The 19,019-nt window shown below is 40.7% G+C and overlaps 1 protein-coding gene across 9 annotated transcripts in view; it reads left to right on the forward strand.

Moving 5' to 3' along the window:
- The window catches only part of AFF1 (ALF transcription elongation factor 1), a 218,731-nt gene extending 200,203 nt beyond the window's left edge, over positions 1-18,528 (forward strand). For 8 of the 9 annotated variants that reach the window (XM_017860038.1, XM_017860045.1, XM_017860042.1 and 5 more), the window contains 9 exons: positions 1,505-1,617; positions 2,573-2,810; positions 3,476-3,567; positions 4,108-4,168; positions 7,999-8,135; positions 9,065-9,136; positions 9,540-9,677; positions 12,032-12,255; positions 13,120-18,528. In XM_017860038.1, coding sequence (XP_017715527.1) covers positions 1,505-1,617; positions 2,573-2,810; positions 3,476-3,567; positions 4,108-4,168; positions 7,999-8,135; positions 9,065-9,136; positions 9,540-9,677; positions 12,032-12,255; positions 13,120-13,241 — 1,197 coding nt within the window. In that variant the 3' untranslated portion in view covers positions 13,242-18,528. The remainder of the gene's footprint in view (positions 1-1,504; positions 1,618-2,572; positions 2,811-3,475; positions 3,568-4,107; positions 4,169-7,998; positions 8,136-9,064; positions 9,137-9,539; positions 9,678-12,031; positions 12,256-13,119) is intronic. The other variant, XM_017860043.1, reaches the window with a different exon arrangement.
- Positions 18,529-19,019: the final 491 nt, after the last annotated feature.

Genomic DNA, 19,019 nt, shown 5'->3' on the forward strand with positions numbered 1-19,019 from the left:
AGCCGTTTTGAAACAAGACACTGCATAAATGAATAAAAGTGTTTTTTCCAAAGGAGTCTCTGAAGGGCTGGATGGATGTGCAAATGCGGGCACACTAATTTGTAGGATGCCAGGAGAAGGGATTTTTTTTTTTTTTTCTGTTTTCTATTATTTTGTGTGGAGCCAGACTGCTTATTGGTGTCTGGGCAGATTTTGAGCCTACACATCTTAAATTATTCATTTTTCTTAAATTCAGGAGGAGAGGAAGACATAGTGGTGAAAATTGGGGCCTCCCGCAGTTAATTTGAAGATTTTTTTTTTTTTTTTTTAAGAGAGGATTTCAGGTTTGTTAGGGATTGTCCTAAATTGACTGGCGTCCCAGATTTCTAACTTGGTGACCTGACACTTGGGAGGTTTGGTTCTAAATACACGTGAGAATTAACTGAAGGGCCTCACCCACCACTTACCTGCCACCTGCTAGACTGTGTGGGCTTCCTCCTGAACCCAGAGCCGTGGGAAGGAGGCTGGCAGGGAGTCTGCACATCAGACTCCTTAGAAAGCTGGTGTATGTGCTAACAAGTGAGGCACGAGAATACCAGAGAGACTTTCGTCATGAAGAGTTCTGTGTTGTTTTAATGATTAAATGTATTTAGTGCTTTACTTGGTATACATGGATGCTTTGGAGGTACTTAAATTCTTTTTTCTTTTTTTTTTTAAACTCTACTTTCAAGGTAACAAGTTAGAGATACTTAAATTCAGTAGTGACAGATTCCCTTTTCCTTACTTCCACTAAAATATTTACAGTCTTTTCACATTTTTTTTTGGAAAATAGAAACATGTTTCTGTATATGGAGAGATATAAAGACAGTATTAAAAAAATTGTATCAGTGGAGGGGAAAAAAATGTTAGCTAGAATCCCAGAGCAACTATTTCTATTATTGTTGTGTATCCTTGTGGTCCTTTCTATAGAATACACAGGGGATTTTGTAGATGGTTTCCTTTCAACATTATACTTATTTTTCAGTAGAAAATAAAGTAAGCTTTAAGTAGTCCATTTTGAATTTTATACAAACAATAAACTAGTGGATGTAAGTGGATGGTTCTTTTGAAAGAAGTTGGAGGAAACCTCATAAAAAACATCTCTGTATTATTTGATGTAAATATGCATGTTTCATGGATTCTTTTCTATTTAGAAAAACATCAGTGGTCTATTGAAGTCTACTTGCCTGGATTGTCTGTTACTTTAGACATCTTCCTTTTCCTGCATGGGAGGAATGGTTTTTCTTTATGCAAAAAAATCTGTCTCGATAGAAATCACGTCAAATCTACATTGTTCCCTGCCAACTCCCCATCACACTCACACACACACAGACACCCATGGTAAGTACTAATAGGGTTGCTGTGCATACGTAAATGTCTCCAAAGGTTAATTTACCCTCTTTGCCTTTTCTATCTTTTCTTTTCTGTTTTGTTTATACTATTATGTTGGTAATAATTTGCTTTGCTGATTATACTGTAATAACAGGGTGAAGCAGAAAGAGACTGTGATAACAAGAAAATCAGACTGGAGAAGGAAATCAAATCACAGTCGTCTTCATCTTCATCTTCATCCTCCCACAAAGAATCTTCTAAAGCAAAGTGAGTATAGAGATTAGCAGCCACCTCATCTCTACGCAGATCAACACTTCTTGGGTCTTGACAGAGCAAAGACATTTTTCTTCTGCAGTAGAATCAGTGGATTAATAAAGTCAAGCTCATTTGGACAATGTATTAAGTTTGTTTTTGTTTCTTGCATCTTTGAGGACCTTACAGGAATTAACAATTCATGTGGCAGCAAATTTGGATTTATCAGAAACATTTTCACTATGGGTAATTTCTTTAGACATCTGGATTTTTTTTTCCCTAAGGGAAAGAAAGAAAGGTGCCATTATTTCTACTTTGCAGAATTGGAAACAAAGACACAGAGAAAATGACTTGTCCAAAGTCAAATAATTCTTACTGAGTGTTGGAGCCAGCATTTGGACTCTGGGAGCCTGTGTTCAGTGCTCCTTCTTGTAGAGATGACTAAGAATCTTTCGGGCAACTCAGTGTCTGTTGCTGGGAGGAGGGGTGGCAGGTGAGAGGTGGGAGTGCCAGGAAGATGTAAATATAACAAGCAACTATTATTTACTCTGATTTACTCAAGAAATTGCTTCAAAAAATGTCTTGGCACAAACAAGTGCATAGTGTCACCGTGTGGGAACCGACAGAGATGAGGAAGGCTCAGATGTGGAGGGTGCGGCTCCACTCGCCTTCTCGTCAGGGAAAGGCACGGTTTGGGAAGCAGCTGAAGCAAGCGTTTGGAGTGATTGGGGAAAGTCAGGACCATTGACAGACTCTGCAAGCTTAGAAATTATACAGCTCATTTATCACTAATGGGTAGGGCTAGATTTTTGAAAGGCCTCAAAAAGTCCCAGAAGTTTGGCCTGTTTACAACTGGTACAACTTTGTGATACCCTAATCTTTTGTGCCAGCAGCCGGTTTGTAACTAAACAGCGAAGCCAAGTGATGTGTGCTTTGCCTCCCCTTAGTTTTACATGATGTTTCACTCCAGGCCCTCCAGGCCCTCCTCAGAGTCCTCAAAGAAGGAAATGCTCCCCCCGCCACCTGTGTCCTCGTCCTCCCAGAAGCCAGCCAAGCCTGCACATAAGAGGTCAAAGCGGGAAGCAGACACCTGTGGCCAGGACCCTCCCAAAAGTGCCAGCAGTACCAAGAGCAACCACAAAGACTCTTCCACTCCCAAGCACAGAAGAGTAGAGGGGAAGGGCTCCAGAAGCTCCTCGGAGCACAAGGTGAGCGGCGGCGGCGGCCATTGTGTAAGGTGGGATGCACTGCTGTACCTTTACGTTCCCAAAGAAGACGAGTTCCTAATGATGGCACTTCACAACTGTCCATTGCTTTTAATAAGGCAATTGTTTGTGTTTAAAATGCTAGTTCTTGGAGGGAAAGTGAAAGGTAGTTAATAATACACAAAGATTTAGGTGTCAGTTTATTATTATTATAGTGATTTCAGAGGTGAAAAATCAAAATAGATTTTTGTGCTAGTTTTTGATTGGGTGTTTTACAGTAACAAATAGTTCCCCTGTGTAGTTGTGCTTTGAATATTTGATCTCAGATACTTTCATTCTAGGTTATAATGGGGAAAAAATTATCCACTTTTTCTCAAAAGTTCCTCTCTTCCTGTTAATCTGGGTGGAGCGAGGTGGTGTGTTTGGATTGACTAAGAGAAAATGTTGTGTGTGGCTTTGTGAGTTCTCTGATCTCTTGGACATTCTGGAACCACTGCTTCAGTTGAATCTGTAGCTGAGGAAGTGGTTTAACCAGGGTCGGTTGTGCATTGTTTGATTTACTCTTTTTTGAAACTACTCTTTTGGGCTATTTAAGAGGGATGGTACTTTTAGGACAGTGGTCTTCAATGTTAGAGTGTAATCTGTATACTGATTTTATTTTTTTGAAGGGTTCTTCCGGAGATACTGCAAATCCTTTTCCAGTGCCTTCTTTGCCAAATGGTAACTCTAAACCAGGGAAGCCTCAAGTGAAGTTTGACAAGTAAGACTTCAGATGCTTGCTTCTTGTTCTTTTTTGTTTGTTTTCAATTTTTTTTTTTTTTTTTCAAAGATGGAGTCTCGCTCTGTCACTCAGGCCGGAGTGTAGTGGCACGATCTCGGCTCACTGCAACCTCCACCTCCCAGGTTCAAGTGATTCTCCTGCTTTAGCCTCCCAAGTAGTTGGGACTACAGGCATGAGCCATCATGCCTGGCTAACTTTTTTTGTATTTTTAGTAGAGACGGGGTTTCACCATGTTGGTCAGGCTGGTCTCGAACTCCTCACCTCAAATGATCCACCTGCCTCGGCCTCCCAAAGTGCTGGGATTACAAGCATTGAGCCACCGCACCCAGCCACTTATTGCTCTTTCTTCCTCCATTTTCTCCTCCCCTCCTTATTTCCACTTCTCCTTCTTTGTTTACCCTCTGCCCTCCCCTTGCTGTCCTCCCATCCTTTTTCACTCTTGGTCTTAAGTTATCTTACCCTAGTCTAGTAATCTTTGGCTCATATAACCTGTCCCTGGTTTTTCTTCTTCTTTTTCAGACAACAAGCAGACCTTCACATGAGGGAGGCAAAAAAGTTGAAGCAGAAAGCAGAGTTAATGGTTAGTATTGGCTCTTCATCTCTTTGGTAGAATATTTTCTCATAGTAAAAAAAAATTTTTTGATAGTCTCCATTCTACTGTATTCCCTATCACTCAGCGTATGTGTGGTGGAAAGAGGGGGGTGCAGCAGGCACAGGAGAAAGGAGTGTGTGGGCCCTACCGTTGGCCACAGCATATGCACGCAGCAAAATCAGGACCTTATTGATTAAGCGGTAGGTGGTTCTTGGTGATATTATTTTCTTTGGCTCCACTGATTCAGTCTGATCATGGGCAGATATATAGAGGACCTAGTCACACGTTTTATATCTAAGTCAGTGAAAGTTAATCTACCTGCTGGTGATTTAATGCATAGGTGCCTTTTTATTCCACTGCATCAGTTCCTTGGATGTGAAAAATGAGTCCTGCTGTTGAAACTCAGTCAGTGTGTGTTCACTCTAAAACATTTCACAAGGCAGGGAAGCCTGTTTACATTCCAAAATTATCTTAAAGCCTTGAGAGGCTGACCCAGAGGAAGAGTTGAGCTAGGCTATTAGATGAGATTTTAAGATGAAGGTAATGATTATACTGTTGGTAAACATGCTTTAAAGACATGAATTCTCTTTACCTATTGGCTTTTGGACTTTCTGAAAGATGGTGGTTTTGTAGTTCATTGTGTACATAATTACGCTTTTACATCACTACTGCAATAAATATAATGAGATAATGTTTGCCCTTTGTCATATGTAGATATCCAAGACTCTGGGGATTTTGCTTATGTAGTGAGTCCCTAAACCTAAATCCCCACAAATGCAAAAATGCAAAAACCTCCCTGGAAAACCATATGTTGAACTTTGTTACACAGAGGAAGGGCATGAGTTGACTTTTTTGGTCCACATGTAAACCTAACCACACATTTCAGACACCCACAGGGGTCTGAATCAGATTGATTCACCAACAAGATCCTGGCCTGGTGCTCTTCAACTTGCCTCATCTGCAGACCTGTATCTCTTCTGAGACTCTTTCATCAGATACCCTTGCATTAGGCAAAATGTTAATTCTTTACCATGCTGAATTCTGTAAGATAGTCAAATACAGGCCTCTCTAGCCCTGTCCCTAAAACTACCCTGTACCAGGGTGACCTAAGTCAGGTGAAGAATCTGAGATTGGCCGGGCGCAGTGGCTCATGCCTATTATCCCAGCACTTTGGGAAGCCGAGGTGGGTGGATCACGAGGTCAGGAGATCAAGACCATCCTGGCTAACACAGTGAAACCCCGTCTCTACTAAAAAATGCAAAAAATTAGCTGGACCCTGTGGCAGGCGCCTGTGGTCCCAGCTACTGGGGAGGCTGAGGCAGGAGAATTGCTTGAACCTGGGAGGCGGAGCTTGCAGTGAGCCGAGATTGCGCCGCTGCACTCCAGCCCGGGCGACAGAGCCAAAAAAAAAAAAAAAAAGAAAAAAGAATCTGAGATTGTGCCAAGCAGTGGTTTCGGCAGCTTCCAGTTTTCCAAGATTGTTACTGGAACTGTATGCATCTTTGGAGTTTTGGAAAGAGTAAATATTTCGCACTGTCAGCCAGTTATCTAAAACTTATCTTGACATTGGACACTCTCAGTACTAGATTCCTCGTTATTCAAAGGAGTAATAGTCATACTCTGGGGAACTTTGTTTTTAATCTATTCATACGCATACATTCTTTCTCCTTACCTAAGGTGACTGTACATCCCAGTGTGCCAGGACAGTCCTAGTTTGTGCCTGTTTCATCCCAGTTTGAGAAATAATTGTATCCTGTTTCACTCTTAAAATATACCAGTGTGGACAATAAGCCCCTGTGGCCACCCACTCCATAATAATCTCCCTTAATTGCATAATGTTTCGAAGATGTGCCTTTGGTGTTCCAAATAGTTACGTACCCAACTGAGTAGAAAGGAATGTGTTTCTTCTCTACGTTGTCTTCAACTGATGCGTAGGGAAACTACTTTAACAATGTTTCAGGAGATACATGGAATCACAGAAATATGGACATTATTGGCCTTATGATATACTTATCTAAAGGAAATGAATATTGACAAATTGCTATACAATATTGTAGTTTAGTTTATTTCTAGTGTAAAGCCAATATTAACTTTGGAAATCCCATGAAAGAGATGATGCTGAATAAGCATATTTGGAGAATTAAGTTCCCATCAGTGAAGCAAACCAGTCATGCCAAATACTGCTGATTAATTCGGGAATACTCATTTGATTTTTGTTCTGTCACTAATCTGACCCTTAGTTCTCCAGAAAAAGTATTTTTTGATTAAGTTACTTTTTAAAATAAAAAATTTTAGAATAATTGAATATTCTGAAATATACATATATACATATGTACATATACATGTGTATGTGTATAGCAGCCTAGTTTGTTCCGGTACTGGTAAAACATGAGAACAGTATGCACTAAAGTCTTTCTGTTGTCAGCTCACTGAGAGAAGCGTTTCCACCCCGTGTAGAGTGCAGCAGCATGCCTAAGTAGCATGACAGCCCACACCCCTCTCATTGCCGACGTGTCTCCAGCTCCTTAGATTCCACTTACGTCTTTACTCTTTTCCTTTCCTTTCCTTTCCTTTCCCTTTCCTTTTCCTTTCCTTTCCTTTTCCTTTCCTTTCCTTTCCTTTCCTTTCCTTTCCTTTCCTTTCCTTTCCCCTTCCCCTTCCCCTTCCCCCTCCCTCTCCCTTTCCCTTTCCCCTTCCCCTTTCCTTTCCCTTTCTTTTCTTTTCCTTTCTTTCTTTTTTTTTTTTTTGCAATGGAGTCTCGCTCTGTCGCCCAGGCTGGAGTGCAGTGGCATGATCTCGGCTCACTGTAACCTCTGCCTCCCAGATTCAAGCAATTCTCCTGCCTCAGCCTCCCAAGTAGCTGGGATTACAGGCCCGCCACCATGCCTGGCTAATTTTTATGTAGAGATGGCAGTTTCACCACGTTGGCCAGACTGGTCTCAAACTCCTGACCTCAAGTGATCCACCTGCCTCGGCCTCCCAAAGTGCTGGGATTACAGGCGTGAGCCACCACGCCCGGCCCCTATTTTCATTCTTTCCTTTTGAACATAGCAAATACAAAGCAGAAATTACAAACGCTAATCAGTTGCTCTCGATGCGATACATATGCCATATGTGGAGAGAAAGACAGTTACATCACACTGTCATCAGCTGCACTTGCCATATGCCACTTAGAAGGGTGCTACATGACAAGGTGTGTATTCAGGTGTAGGGTGACCACCAATATCTGGTTTTGTTCATATTTTTACGTTCCCTTTAAGGGACTCTGAAATGTTACCCCTGTTGACCTGGGGGGATGGCTTTGTGCACTAAAGCAGATGTCAAAGGAGATTAATCTCTTGGGCTGTAAAATGCGTAAAACAATTATTGTTAGCTATTATATCTAACATGCTCATAAACCAAGAGTGTTTTCTGCTTTTTAGTAAACTTCAGCACACACAAAGAAATATGTGTCTGCATTACTCTAGACATGTGGAATAATGTGTTTCTCAAGAAAGTTATAGAGTAATTGCACACTGATAACAAGGAGACTATGTACTTACCGCCTTAGTTTGGATATGTGCTTTCATAAGGCTTTGAGAGCATGGTCTTAATATAGGATCGTTTTCTTTTTCCTAATGAATTTCTGCTAAAAGAGTGATTTCAGCAGGTCATAGCTAACAGGCTTTGGTTATCATTTTTAGTTCATTCATCCTCACACTTCTCCCTGGCCATAATTAAACTAAGACAGTGGAGGAAAGTCACACTAAAGAATGTGGGTGAGAAACTAAATCAAGGTTTGTCTTCAGCCTAACAATGACCATGTTCTTCTCCCGCAGACGGACAAGGTTGGAAAGGCTTACAAGTACCTGGAAGCTGTCTTGTCCTTGATTGAGTGTGGAATTGCCACAGAGTCTGAAAGCCTAGCATCCAAGTCAGCTTACTCTGTCTACTCAGAAACTGTAGATCTCATTAAGTAAGTGCCAAGTCATTGTGCTTTCCTTTTCTTTCCTCACCTTTATTGTCTTAATCCATTTGAACCTTAGTGTAAAGATGGCTCAATAAAGGGGAGCCTTTGAAAAGTTATTGGTCCAAGAACTAGTTTTTGTCCTAAACTAAAATTGCATTCTAGATGAAGTGCTAGCACAGAGTAACTGGGTCCAACTACATCATTTTGCTAAGTGCACCAAGAAGTGCCAGAGCTTTCAGGGAGAGGTTGGTTTTTCCAGTTGAGCTGTTTTTTTTGTTTGTTTGTTTGTTTGTTTGTTTGTTTGTTTGTTTGTTTTTTTTGAGACGGAGTCTCACTCTGTCGCCCAGGCTGGAGTGCAGTGGCGCGATCTGGGCTCACTGCAAGCTCCACCTCCCGGGTTTACGCCATTCTCCTGCCTCAGCCTCCCGAGTAGCTGGGACTACAGGCACCCGCCATCTCGCCCGGCTAATTTTTTGTATTTTTTAGTAGAGACGGGGTTTCACCATGTTAGCCAGGATGGTCTTGATCTCCTGACCTCGTGATCCGCCCCTCTCGGCCTCCCAAAGTGCTGGGATTACAGGCTTGAGCCACCGCGCCCGGCCTTCCAGTTGAGCTTTCTTATCAGATGACCTCTCCTCTCAGTTTAAGCTTCTACTTTGTTTACTTACCTACATTTCAACAGGGGACTCAGTGAGGACCCAACTTTACTTGGTTTCAAGAGGTAGACAAGCCACGCAAGAGGCATGTCCGTGCCTGGTTTTCTCAGTGGCCTGGATTGTTGCTCTAAAGCCTTGGGTTTTTCATTTTTTTCCTGGGATGCTCTCATCTTTTCAACATCTTCAGGAAAAGTCAATATAAAATGGAAACAAGCATAATAAGTTGTATTTGTGTCTGCCTTTGTTTAAAACCTGATGTACTTTTATGTTTTCCTGTAGATTCATAATGTCATTAAAATCCTTCTCAGATGCCACAGCGCCAACACAAGAGAAAATATTTGCTGTTTTATGGTGTGTATTTTCCTTTGTCTAAATAGTACTAAATTTGTTTTTGCATCTGTTGATGTTACAAAAAGATTTTGAAATTTGTTTTCTTAATGTGAAAATTATGAAAAGCAAGTCAGTACTTTGGTCAAAAGGTTAATCCCCCACTGATAATTCTTACAAAATGGTATCTGCTGCCATTTTTCTGATGGCTTGTTAAATGCTTTGGTCTTGTGATATAAATTATATCCTTGTGTTTTCTACCAGCATTTACTTTTAGGATAGTATGAACAGAGCAGTAAGATTCTTTACATACCAACTCACACAGGTGAGGAAAACGCAGTGTGTTCGTTAGGCTGTAGAAGGTGAGATGGCTGATTTTCTGTCGTCTGATAGTCATGTGCAGTTTCCCTTCTGTCTTTGTTCATAGCATGCGTTGCCAGTCCATTTTGAACATGGCGATGTTTCGTTGTAAAAAAGACATAGCAATAAAGTATTCTCGTACTCTTAATAAACACTTCGAGAGTTCTTCCAAAGTCGCCCAGGCACCTTCTCCATGCATTGCAAGGTAACTCTAATATAAATAATTTCCAAAATTGAGTCATTTCTTTCTTTACGTCTTGCTTTGTGACCATTTGTATGCTTACATATGTGAGTTTGCCTTTTCAAAAATCTTTGGCTTCAACTGTGTGCTGATTGCTCCTAAATTTAAATTATTAGCATATTTCTACCTTTTTGAGAAATAGTTATAAATCAAGGTTGTTGCTGATTGGAAAACATAAAAAGGTAATTGCAAAGAATATAGAATTGAGATTTTTGAGCTTTGAGGGTTTGTTTGTTTTTTGAGACAGAGTCTTGCTCTGTTGCCCAGGCTGGAATGCAGTGCTGCAATCTTGGCTCACTGCAACCTCCACCTCCTGGGTTCAAGCGATTCTCCTGCCTCAGCCTCCCGAGTAGCTGGGATTACATACAGGTCTGTGCCGCCACCACGCCCAGCTAATTTTTGTATTTTAGTAGAGTATTTTGTATTTTCACCACATTGACCAGATTGGTCTCAAACTCCTCACCTCAAATGATCTGCCTGCCTTGGGCTCCCAAAGTGCGGGGATGCCACAGGTGTGAGCCACTGCACCTGGCCGAGCTTTGAGGATCTTTAGATAAGCCGAAGAACACAAAACAAGAGGCAGAGCCATCCGAACCGAGCCAGAGTCCTTCTCTCTCTCTGTGTGTGACATATTCATATTCTTGACATTTCAGTAAACAAGAAATTTCCAGAGCCATATGCCCTTCATCTTCTCCAGGATCCACACCAGTAATACTAAGAATGAAAATGATTAGCAAAATTATTTTCCCTACTTTGTGAACTAAAATTGTTCATGTATGCTCTAAGTTATTAGAAAAAAAAAAATCCTTGTACAAGTGTTTTAAAATGAAGTTGGAATTTTCTTCCCTGTAGTCCTTGCCTAGTATTTTTTAATTTGGTCATACTCCTTGTGAAGTTCCTAGTTCTGATAAGTTTTGCTATTTTAAGAACATCACTTACACTTCTGCCCTATTTCTAGCACAGTCAAAAGAAGAGACTCCCATATGGCCTCTCTTAAAAAAGAAAGTCCTGATTAAGAAGTAACTTCATATTACCTCTGAAGATTTTCATGGCTGCTGCATCTGAGATATTATTCTAAGCTAATAGATTGTCAGTCACATTCTTTTAGATAACTCCTTCAATCATTTGCCCATCCAGCGTATACTGAGCACCTTCTTCATACCAAGCCTTGTGTTAGGTACTGGGGATACAGCAGACAAGAACCACTGCCCTCATGGAGCTTTCACTCTACTCCTTGCAAGTGTACATTCTGCTAGGTCCATGCAGCTCAAAGGGCAGGTGTAACATCATGAGGCTACTGCCGCTGAGCCATCTTTCCATTTTATATTCATTAACTCTTTTTTATTTAATCCACATTGAGTCACATATTAACTTGCAGGTCCAGATATTCAGCCAAGAGTGGAGTAAAGAGGAGATTGAGTCTTCTGATGCATGATACTTATATTAGTTCATTCATTGACTCAGCAAGTATTTATCAGGAGCCTGCTTTTAGCACCCATTGTGCTAAGTGCTACTAATGCAAAAATTAATAAGACATAATTTCTGGCCGGGCGCGGTGGCTCAAGCCTGTAATCCCAGCACTTTGGGAGGCTGAGACGGGCGGATCACGAGGTCAGGAGATCGAGACCATCCTGGCTAACATGGTGAAACCCCGTCTCTACTAAAAAATACAAAAAACTAGCCGGGCGAGGTGGCGGGCGCCTGTAGTCCCAGCTACTTGGGAGCCTGAGGCAGGAGAATGGCATAAACCCGGGAGGCGGAGCTTGCAGTGAGCTGAGATCCGGCCACTGCACTCCAGCCTGGGCGACAAAGCGAGACTCCATCTCAAAAAAAAAAAAAAGACATAATTTCTGCTGTGACCCAGGAAAAGGAATAAACAGTAGATAAATGCAAGAAAAGAGAGATGTTCAAGTGGTGGCAGAAAGGAAGCTGTGATGTATCCAGGGTATCCACAGTGTCTAAAAGAATGCATGGTACAGAGCAGGTGCTCGGTTAGTGTTTACTGAGTGGATGAAAGGATGAAATACAGGTAGGCGCGCACACATGTACATACATTGCATACATAAGAGTATTGTCTTACTGGGAGATTCCAGGCAGAGGAAGTAGACTATGCGAATGGCATGGGAAAGCATATTTGGAATACAGATTAGCCCAGCATGGTGTCTCATTGACCTTGTAGGAGTGACTTTAGCAGTGGTTATCATTTTGGCAGGTGTGTAGTGAAACTTTGTGTCTTGGACTGTAGTCCCAGACATGTAAATATGTGATCTGGGGGCTACTGGTGACTGACCAGTTTTCTCTTCTCTTCTGCCTCCCAGAAGCACAGGCACACCATCCCCTCTTTCCCCAATGCCTTCTCCTGCCAGCTCCGTAGGGTCCCAGTCAAGTGCTGGCAGTGTGGGGAGCAGTGGGGTGGCTGCCACCATCAGCACCCCAGTCACTATCCAGAATATGACATCTTCCTATGTCACCATCACGTCCCATGTTCTTACCGCCTTTGACCTTTGGGAACAGGCCGAGGCCCTCACAAGGAAGAATAAAGGTAAATAAATGGCTTTGTGGTGGTAATTACTGGGGGGTGTGGATTGGGAGGAAATAACATTGGTTTATATTTTAAGTTCAGTTTCTTGGAGAAAAGGAAATGTGTAGCTGTTTAATTATATTTTCTCCATTCAGCCTCAAAACCTAGTTGCAATTATTCCTTGAGTACTGTGGCATGGAGCTGAATTTCTGTGGCTAGATCTTAGCAAAACCAAATGATAGAAGTGGTTTTAGCACCTTGCCCCTTCTGAAATTCTGTTATTATTTCAGCCTGATCTGAAATGCTAGCTGAAAGGCAAAGCAAATGAGGAAGAGGAGTCACTGGCTGTTCCAAGGCTCAGCACATTGGAGATACAAAGTAGCATAACCCAAATACTGAGATTATTATTTGTTTTTAGTATATGATAAGAAAGATAGTAGCTATAGTACCAGAGATGCAGTGTAGTAAACATTATTCAGACTTGTTTGGGGAAGAAGACCCTTGGAGAAATGCAAGGTTTAGGAGAGTTGGAGCCAGCTGGCTGTAACCACTTACTTTCCACATAGCCTCTTAGGGCCTTATCCGTCTTATCAAACTGATAATACTTTTAACTTCTTTTTTTTTTCCCCAGTAATGCATCTTTTGAGGCAAAGGTATAAATTTGGTGTTTTCCAAGTGCCAGCCACTGTGCTAAGCATTATGGATTCAGCTCTAAAGCAAACTGGGTTTATAGTCTAGTAGAGAATTAGCACGCAGTGACAGTAGATTGTGATCTTTTTTATGTGATAAAGTGCAGAATATTGTGGGGACGTACCTTCTGGAACCTTGAATTTTAATTTTTGTGTGTGCTTGTGTATTTACTTGTTTTTTGTTTTGTTTTTGCAGAATTCTTTGCTCGGCTCAGCACAAATGTGTGCACCTTGGCCCTCAACAGCAGTTTGGTGGACCTGGTGCACTATACACGACAGGGTTTTCAGCAGCTACTAGAATTAACCAAAACACCTTAATGAAGCCCCAGGTTGATTCAATGCCTTGGGAACTATTTTTGCACATTGGAAGCCTCAAAAACAGTCCAGACGTTTGTTTCATCAGGACACCAAATTCTAAAAAGCAGCAGCACGAGATGGCCAGGACATTTGTCCACTTAAACTCTCCACAACGGTGTGATCATTGGTTGGACACTATGGTTATGCAGAAGCAGAGATGAGGAGGCTGGCCCCAGAGATGATCTTGCCCTTCCTAACTAAAGGACAGAAGTGCAATGTAGCTTAAATGGGTGTATGAATGGTCTAGAAACATTTCTATTTTTTTTTTTTTAACCAGCAGGATACAAGTTGCAAATGAAATGAGGAGAAGCAGTTTCAACTCTGAAAGTGAATTTACATCATCTCAGTAGCCACACTAGTCCATTCCCAGAAGGAAATTTTTTTTTTAACAATGACTTTTGGTGAAGGGTTTTGTGGATGATTTTTTTTTTTCTTTTGAGTTTTGGGAGAAATATTTGTTTAATAACTTCTAATGGCCATCTGTAAACCATAAGTAATGAAGGACTCCACTGTGTCCCACTTTCTGCCAATGAACAGTGGCTTGATAATACCAAGTACTGTTGTAATTTATAAAATTGAAGGCAACCCCTGCTCCTGCCGCCCCCACCCCCCAATGCCTAGAGTGCTGCACATTCACCCCAGCTCTGACTTCTCTTGTTTCTGTGCTGAACGTCAGCCCGCGTCGGAGCGGCAAGGAGGAGCCACAGAGCGTGGGGTGCCGCCTCGAGGTCTGCACGGGAGGACTTGGCGCTGCCATTTCCCACCCCTGCTTCAGCAAAAGGGACTCTCTAACAGGGCAGTCACTGTTGACTCTATTCTGAATTTCCTACCTTGGGGAAGAAGGGAACCAACGTTTATACCTGACCAGATGGCTAAAGTGCTTTTAAAGTTTTGTTTGAGTAGAGCTGGAATTTGAGGTGCTGATCTGTGGTCTACAGTTATGTGGTAACTCATGTTGTCCAACCAACTCAGAGTTTTGTCAGTGAACAAGAAAAATGAAATCTGCTTCTTAGAGAGGCTATATTTTTCTGCTACAAATTATTTTATATTTATAGCAAAACTAGACTTTCAGAGTCCTTGATTGTCTAGGGGAAGTTAACTCCCTGAGAGGATGTAGAGATTTGGGGTGTTTAATTAGACTTTTGAAAAATTCGTCACCACATGCCTTCACTCCAGAGTGTTCTCAGCTGGATTTGATTTGGTTGAGGAGGAACTGTGGCCCTCCGTAAGTTATTGCCATAGTGTATACGTTAAACCAAGTCCATTTCGAATGACTTAAAATGAAATAATCAGAAATCCCATGTGCCCATAAGCACAGATTTTTCTTTTTCATTGAAACTTTAAAGGTTATTGGAAACATTACTTTGAGTGCAGTGTTTTTAAAAGCCAATTCTTTTTTATCCTTTTTAGAAGTAGAATTTGCACACTTACTACAATTGAGGAGTGTCATCTCTGTAACTAGTTTTCTCCACCTTTGCCCTATTCTGCCCCGCTACGTGTTTCCTACCAAGTGTGTTTTACATTTTCCTGTTAGTGGAGGAGGGAGAAACATCTTTATTTATAATGAAGACATCTAAGATCCCTTTGATGAATGCAGGAACTCTCTTGGTGGTTTGTAAATATACAAAGGGATATGTCGAGGGATGGGAGCGATGCTTATCTCTCACAGTATGAGTGGTCTGTGTGAGGCTGTTCCTTCAGTTTCTTCTCCAGACTGTTGTTTGGTTATCACTAAGTCAGAGGTCTGGTCCCTCATGTGAAAGCCAGAGAATGACAGTTGTAGTCATCTGAGCATAAGACCTTGATGTGTGATTCCTGATGACTGGTTCATTTATTCATGTTCTAACGCAAAGCCCCGGTCCTTTTTAAACTACTAGTTTTAAAAACCTGTGTTAAATGAACAGTAATTGCCTGGTAGGTTTTGTGCGTTTGTAGCATTGTGTGTCCATCTCTTATATGTAAGGGACAAGGCACCAGAATCGGGCTTTATTTTGATATTGAAGATGTTACTTAACATTTCTTTTTTCCTTACTCCCTTAGCCATCCCCTCCCCTTTTGCCCCATCATTCCCTAGAACAAGCCACCTGTCAATTGTGAAGGGTCGTGTTCTTTATGGCAGGTCCTGTCTATGCAGATGGTGCCAGAGCATGTGCGTGTTCTGTTGGCAAGCCACAGTGCTCCCTTGACTGAAGACATTTCCAAGTAGATTTCTCAGCCAGCTCTAAAACAGATTGCTTTTTCAGTGGCCTTACTCTGTGGGTTTTTTTTTTTCCCCCTTCTGAACTTGATATAAAGATTTTATTTGTCCCTTGAAAAAGTAACACATGTGCATAGATCAATTTGTACTACTTTGGTCATTGGATATTTCTGATCCTTATTGCATTGTACCTAAAAGAGAATAACTAATGGTAACCTTTTTAATAGAGTATGTGAAAGGCAGTGGCTGAGGAATCCTTAATGTTCATAGGGTGTTTTTGCTGTTACAGTTGTATATAGAAGTCTAAAGGATTTTTAAAATCATTTGCACTTTTTCACTGCATGCTTACAATTCCCAAAGGCAAAATCTGTACTGAGGTAGATCATTTTGAAAGGACTAGATTATAAAATTAAGCCTTTGAATATGCACAGTTCTTATAACAGTAATAGTACACACTTCACAGTAAGACAAATGCAAAGCATCTTAAGGAGTAAAAATAGAGTGTAAATCTTGCCTTTGGCACTACAAGGGGTGTGTGTGTGTGTGTGTGTGTGTGTGTCTGTGTCTGTGTCTTCGGTAGGAGATGGAAGAACACTGTTTTATTTTTAAAAGTGTTGAATGTTTCTGTCCTTTCTGTGAATTATTGAATTTAAGATCCCTGCTAAATAATGAAAAAACACTTTACTAAAATTTATCAGATTATACTGGGTTCGGATTGTGAAAACATTGGCCACCTAGTAGCAGTGGTGAGGAGTGGGAGGGCCCAGCAAGCATTTATCAGAAATAGAATCACAATAGGAGGAGAATTTGACTGTCTGATATTATGATTTGATCACAATACTGAATAGGAAAAGCATTAATATTTTGTAACAAAAGGACCTTTATATTATAGATCTGTTTTGACCAAAACGTGTAGCTATTTCCCTTGGGCAAATTGGACCACACCTACCTCCCTTGTCCTGTATTCTTTAATTTCAGGTCTCGGGATGTTTAAAAAGCTAAAATCCCCTACCCCTTTCTGGCTGAAAACTTGCCTTATTTGGTATCTTACACATTAATGTTACTAGCGTCGGGAGCTTACTGATTTATTATGATTCCTCTTCAGTAATTTTAGAAGCAAAAGAAAACCATTGTATCCTCCACAATTAACAAAACTGTTATCTCTGATATACAAAAGGATATAAATACATACACTTAAACAGAGAATAAGAGGCTGATTGATTGAATTGTGCCTTTGAACCTAGTTTTGAAATACTGCTGTGTTTGTTTTGCCGTGGCTTCAGGGATGCTACATGACTCTTGCACCTTTTACTCCTCTGCTTTATGAAGTTTGAGTTGTATTTGTGCATCTTAAGGTAGATTAAGGCTTGAGGCTGGGCTTTTTTCTTTTAATTTTTTGTACTTAAACCTGCTTGCTTCCTACCACAGATTCTTTATTTTCCCAAACACTACAAAAAAACTTTTAAAACTTTGCCATTTCATCTATTTACACTCTTTGCCACTGATTAGCAGTATTTAAATCTTGCAAGCATATTTTGTGCTTCCTTTAGAAACACAAGAGTATAGAGTTTTCTCCCTGGAAAGTGAGAGTTGGGCATTGCAGCCATGGAGGGATGCTGGGATCGATTATGGCAGTACCTTTTTCCCTCCTGGTCTTGAGCCAGTTGCCTCTTGTTTTGGTCCCACTTAGGATTAATGGATGTAAGGTATTTTCCTGTGCCTTTATCTTGTGTCATTCTATTGGAAGGAGGTGTAATGGCAGAATAGCACAGTGTTGGGGGTTTTCCTTCAAACACTGCAAGTGATATTGCCACCATGTGAACCTCAAATATGCAATCCAGTTGTGTTGGTTTCTCGGTGACTTAGAGTGTTCATCTCTTCCTGAATTGTGAGCACTGACCGTGTTCTTTAGTTCTTATTTATGGTGAGTTGACAAATACCAACTACTGCTTTTCTTTAGGTGGCTATAAGTTTCTTATTGTCAGGGGCAAATGACACTATATTCTGTTCCACTGAGCGTCAGAGATCAGCAGGCAGTGCATTGGGTAGAGAAGTGCCTATACTTCTCTATCTAAGAGGGCAGGAGGGAAACCCTACAGCTCCTTGTGAGCCTATATATTCGTATATTGGCCTGGAGAGGACAAGGGAATAAGACCACTCATAGTGAGGCTGGCCAAGCTGTGCTGGTTGGACCAGGCAGTGGCTGACCTAAGGAAGACAGCTTGCTTTGCTTAAAAGTAGATTTTTAAGCAATGCTTAACACAGGCAGTATTAACTTCACCTTTTGTTCAGGCCACCAACATGTATTGTTAAAATTACTGCACATCCCCCCTCAGATATCAAGTATACACTGTTCATGTTAGGGTGTGTGTGTGTATGTACGCATGCATGTGTCCCAAATCTTGGTTTAATTTTTTTTTTTCTGAATGTGATCGTGTTTTGGATAATACCTGAGCAGGGTTGCCTTTTTTTTATTTATTACCATTATATATTATATTATATTATATATTTTTTGCTTTCTTATAACTTTGGAGGAAAGTTAAATCTTGGTATTATTAAAATTGTTTTTAAAAGGAGTAAATTTTCCAGTTGATAAATGAAAAATCACTGGTCTATCTTTAAAATAATGAGTTTTTCTTTAATTACTGTGGAATAATGTGCCAGCTCTCATCAACACAATGATTTTGTACATAAGGTAGGGAAGCAGTGATGCTCTCAATGGGAAGATGTGCAACACAAAGTATACATGTATTTTACCTACTTCAGCAATGGAACTGCAACTTGGGGCTTTGTGAATAAAATTTAGCTGCCTTGTATAGTCGTTTGAAAGAGAATATGTGATCTGTGAGATAATTAATAGTTTTTTTTAGAAGAAAAGTCTGCAAAAGATCTTCCCAAAGACAGTGTGCCACAGATCTTTTGTTCTCTGTAATGAGGATTAATTGCTGTTTAAACAAAAACGTAATTGTTCATCTTTAAATTCTTTCCTTTTCATAAGAGGATCAAGCTGTAAAAAAAACCAAAAAAATTAATAAAAATTTCGAGAAATCATTGGGGTTGAATCCATGCTTTCCCTTTACCTGAATCCAGTAATTCTTAATACTGTTATGTGAAATTGCCATCTATAGCCAAGGAGTTTCACGTGAACAGTGTGCCCTTATTCATAATATTTATTGCTGGAATGGAGAAAGAACTGTGCTCAGAAGGCAGCTTATCCTTCTGTTCTGGTGTTCTTGCTAAGATCATAATCAGACACAAATTGGCCTAACATCACTAGTGTGGCTTCTTATCCTTAACATCAACTGGAGGGTGTAGCAGTGACCAAATTTGCCATGTAGACAGGTTTGTAGAATGTTGGTATTGAAAGGAATCTAAAGGTTATCTGGCCTTTTCACCCTTTGCCACTGTTAAAGAAAAAATACTCTTTGTGATTTCATGAAACGGGAAAGGACCTAGGTGCTGAAATCTCACTTCTTGTGTTTGGATCTGATTTTCTGGTTTGCTAATGATGTGACCCTTGGTCAAATTAACCTCTCTGCATT

Source organism: Rhinopithecus bieti, unplaced genomic scaffold, assembly GCF_001698545.2.
Source record: "Rhinopithecus bieti isolate Rb0 unplaced genomic scaffold, ASM169854v2 scaffold_52099, whole genome shotgun sequence".
Taxonomy (NCBI): Eukaryota; Metazoa; Chordata; class Mammalia; order Primates; family Cercopithecidae; genus Rhinopithecus; species Rhinopithecus bieti.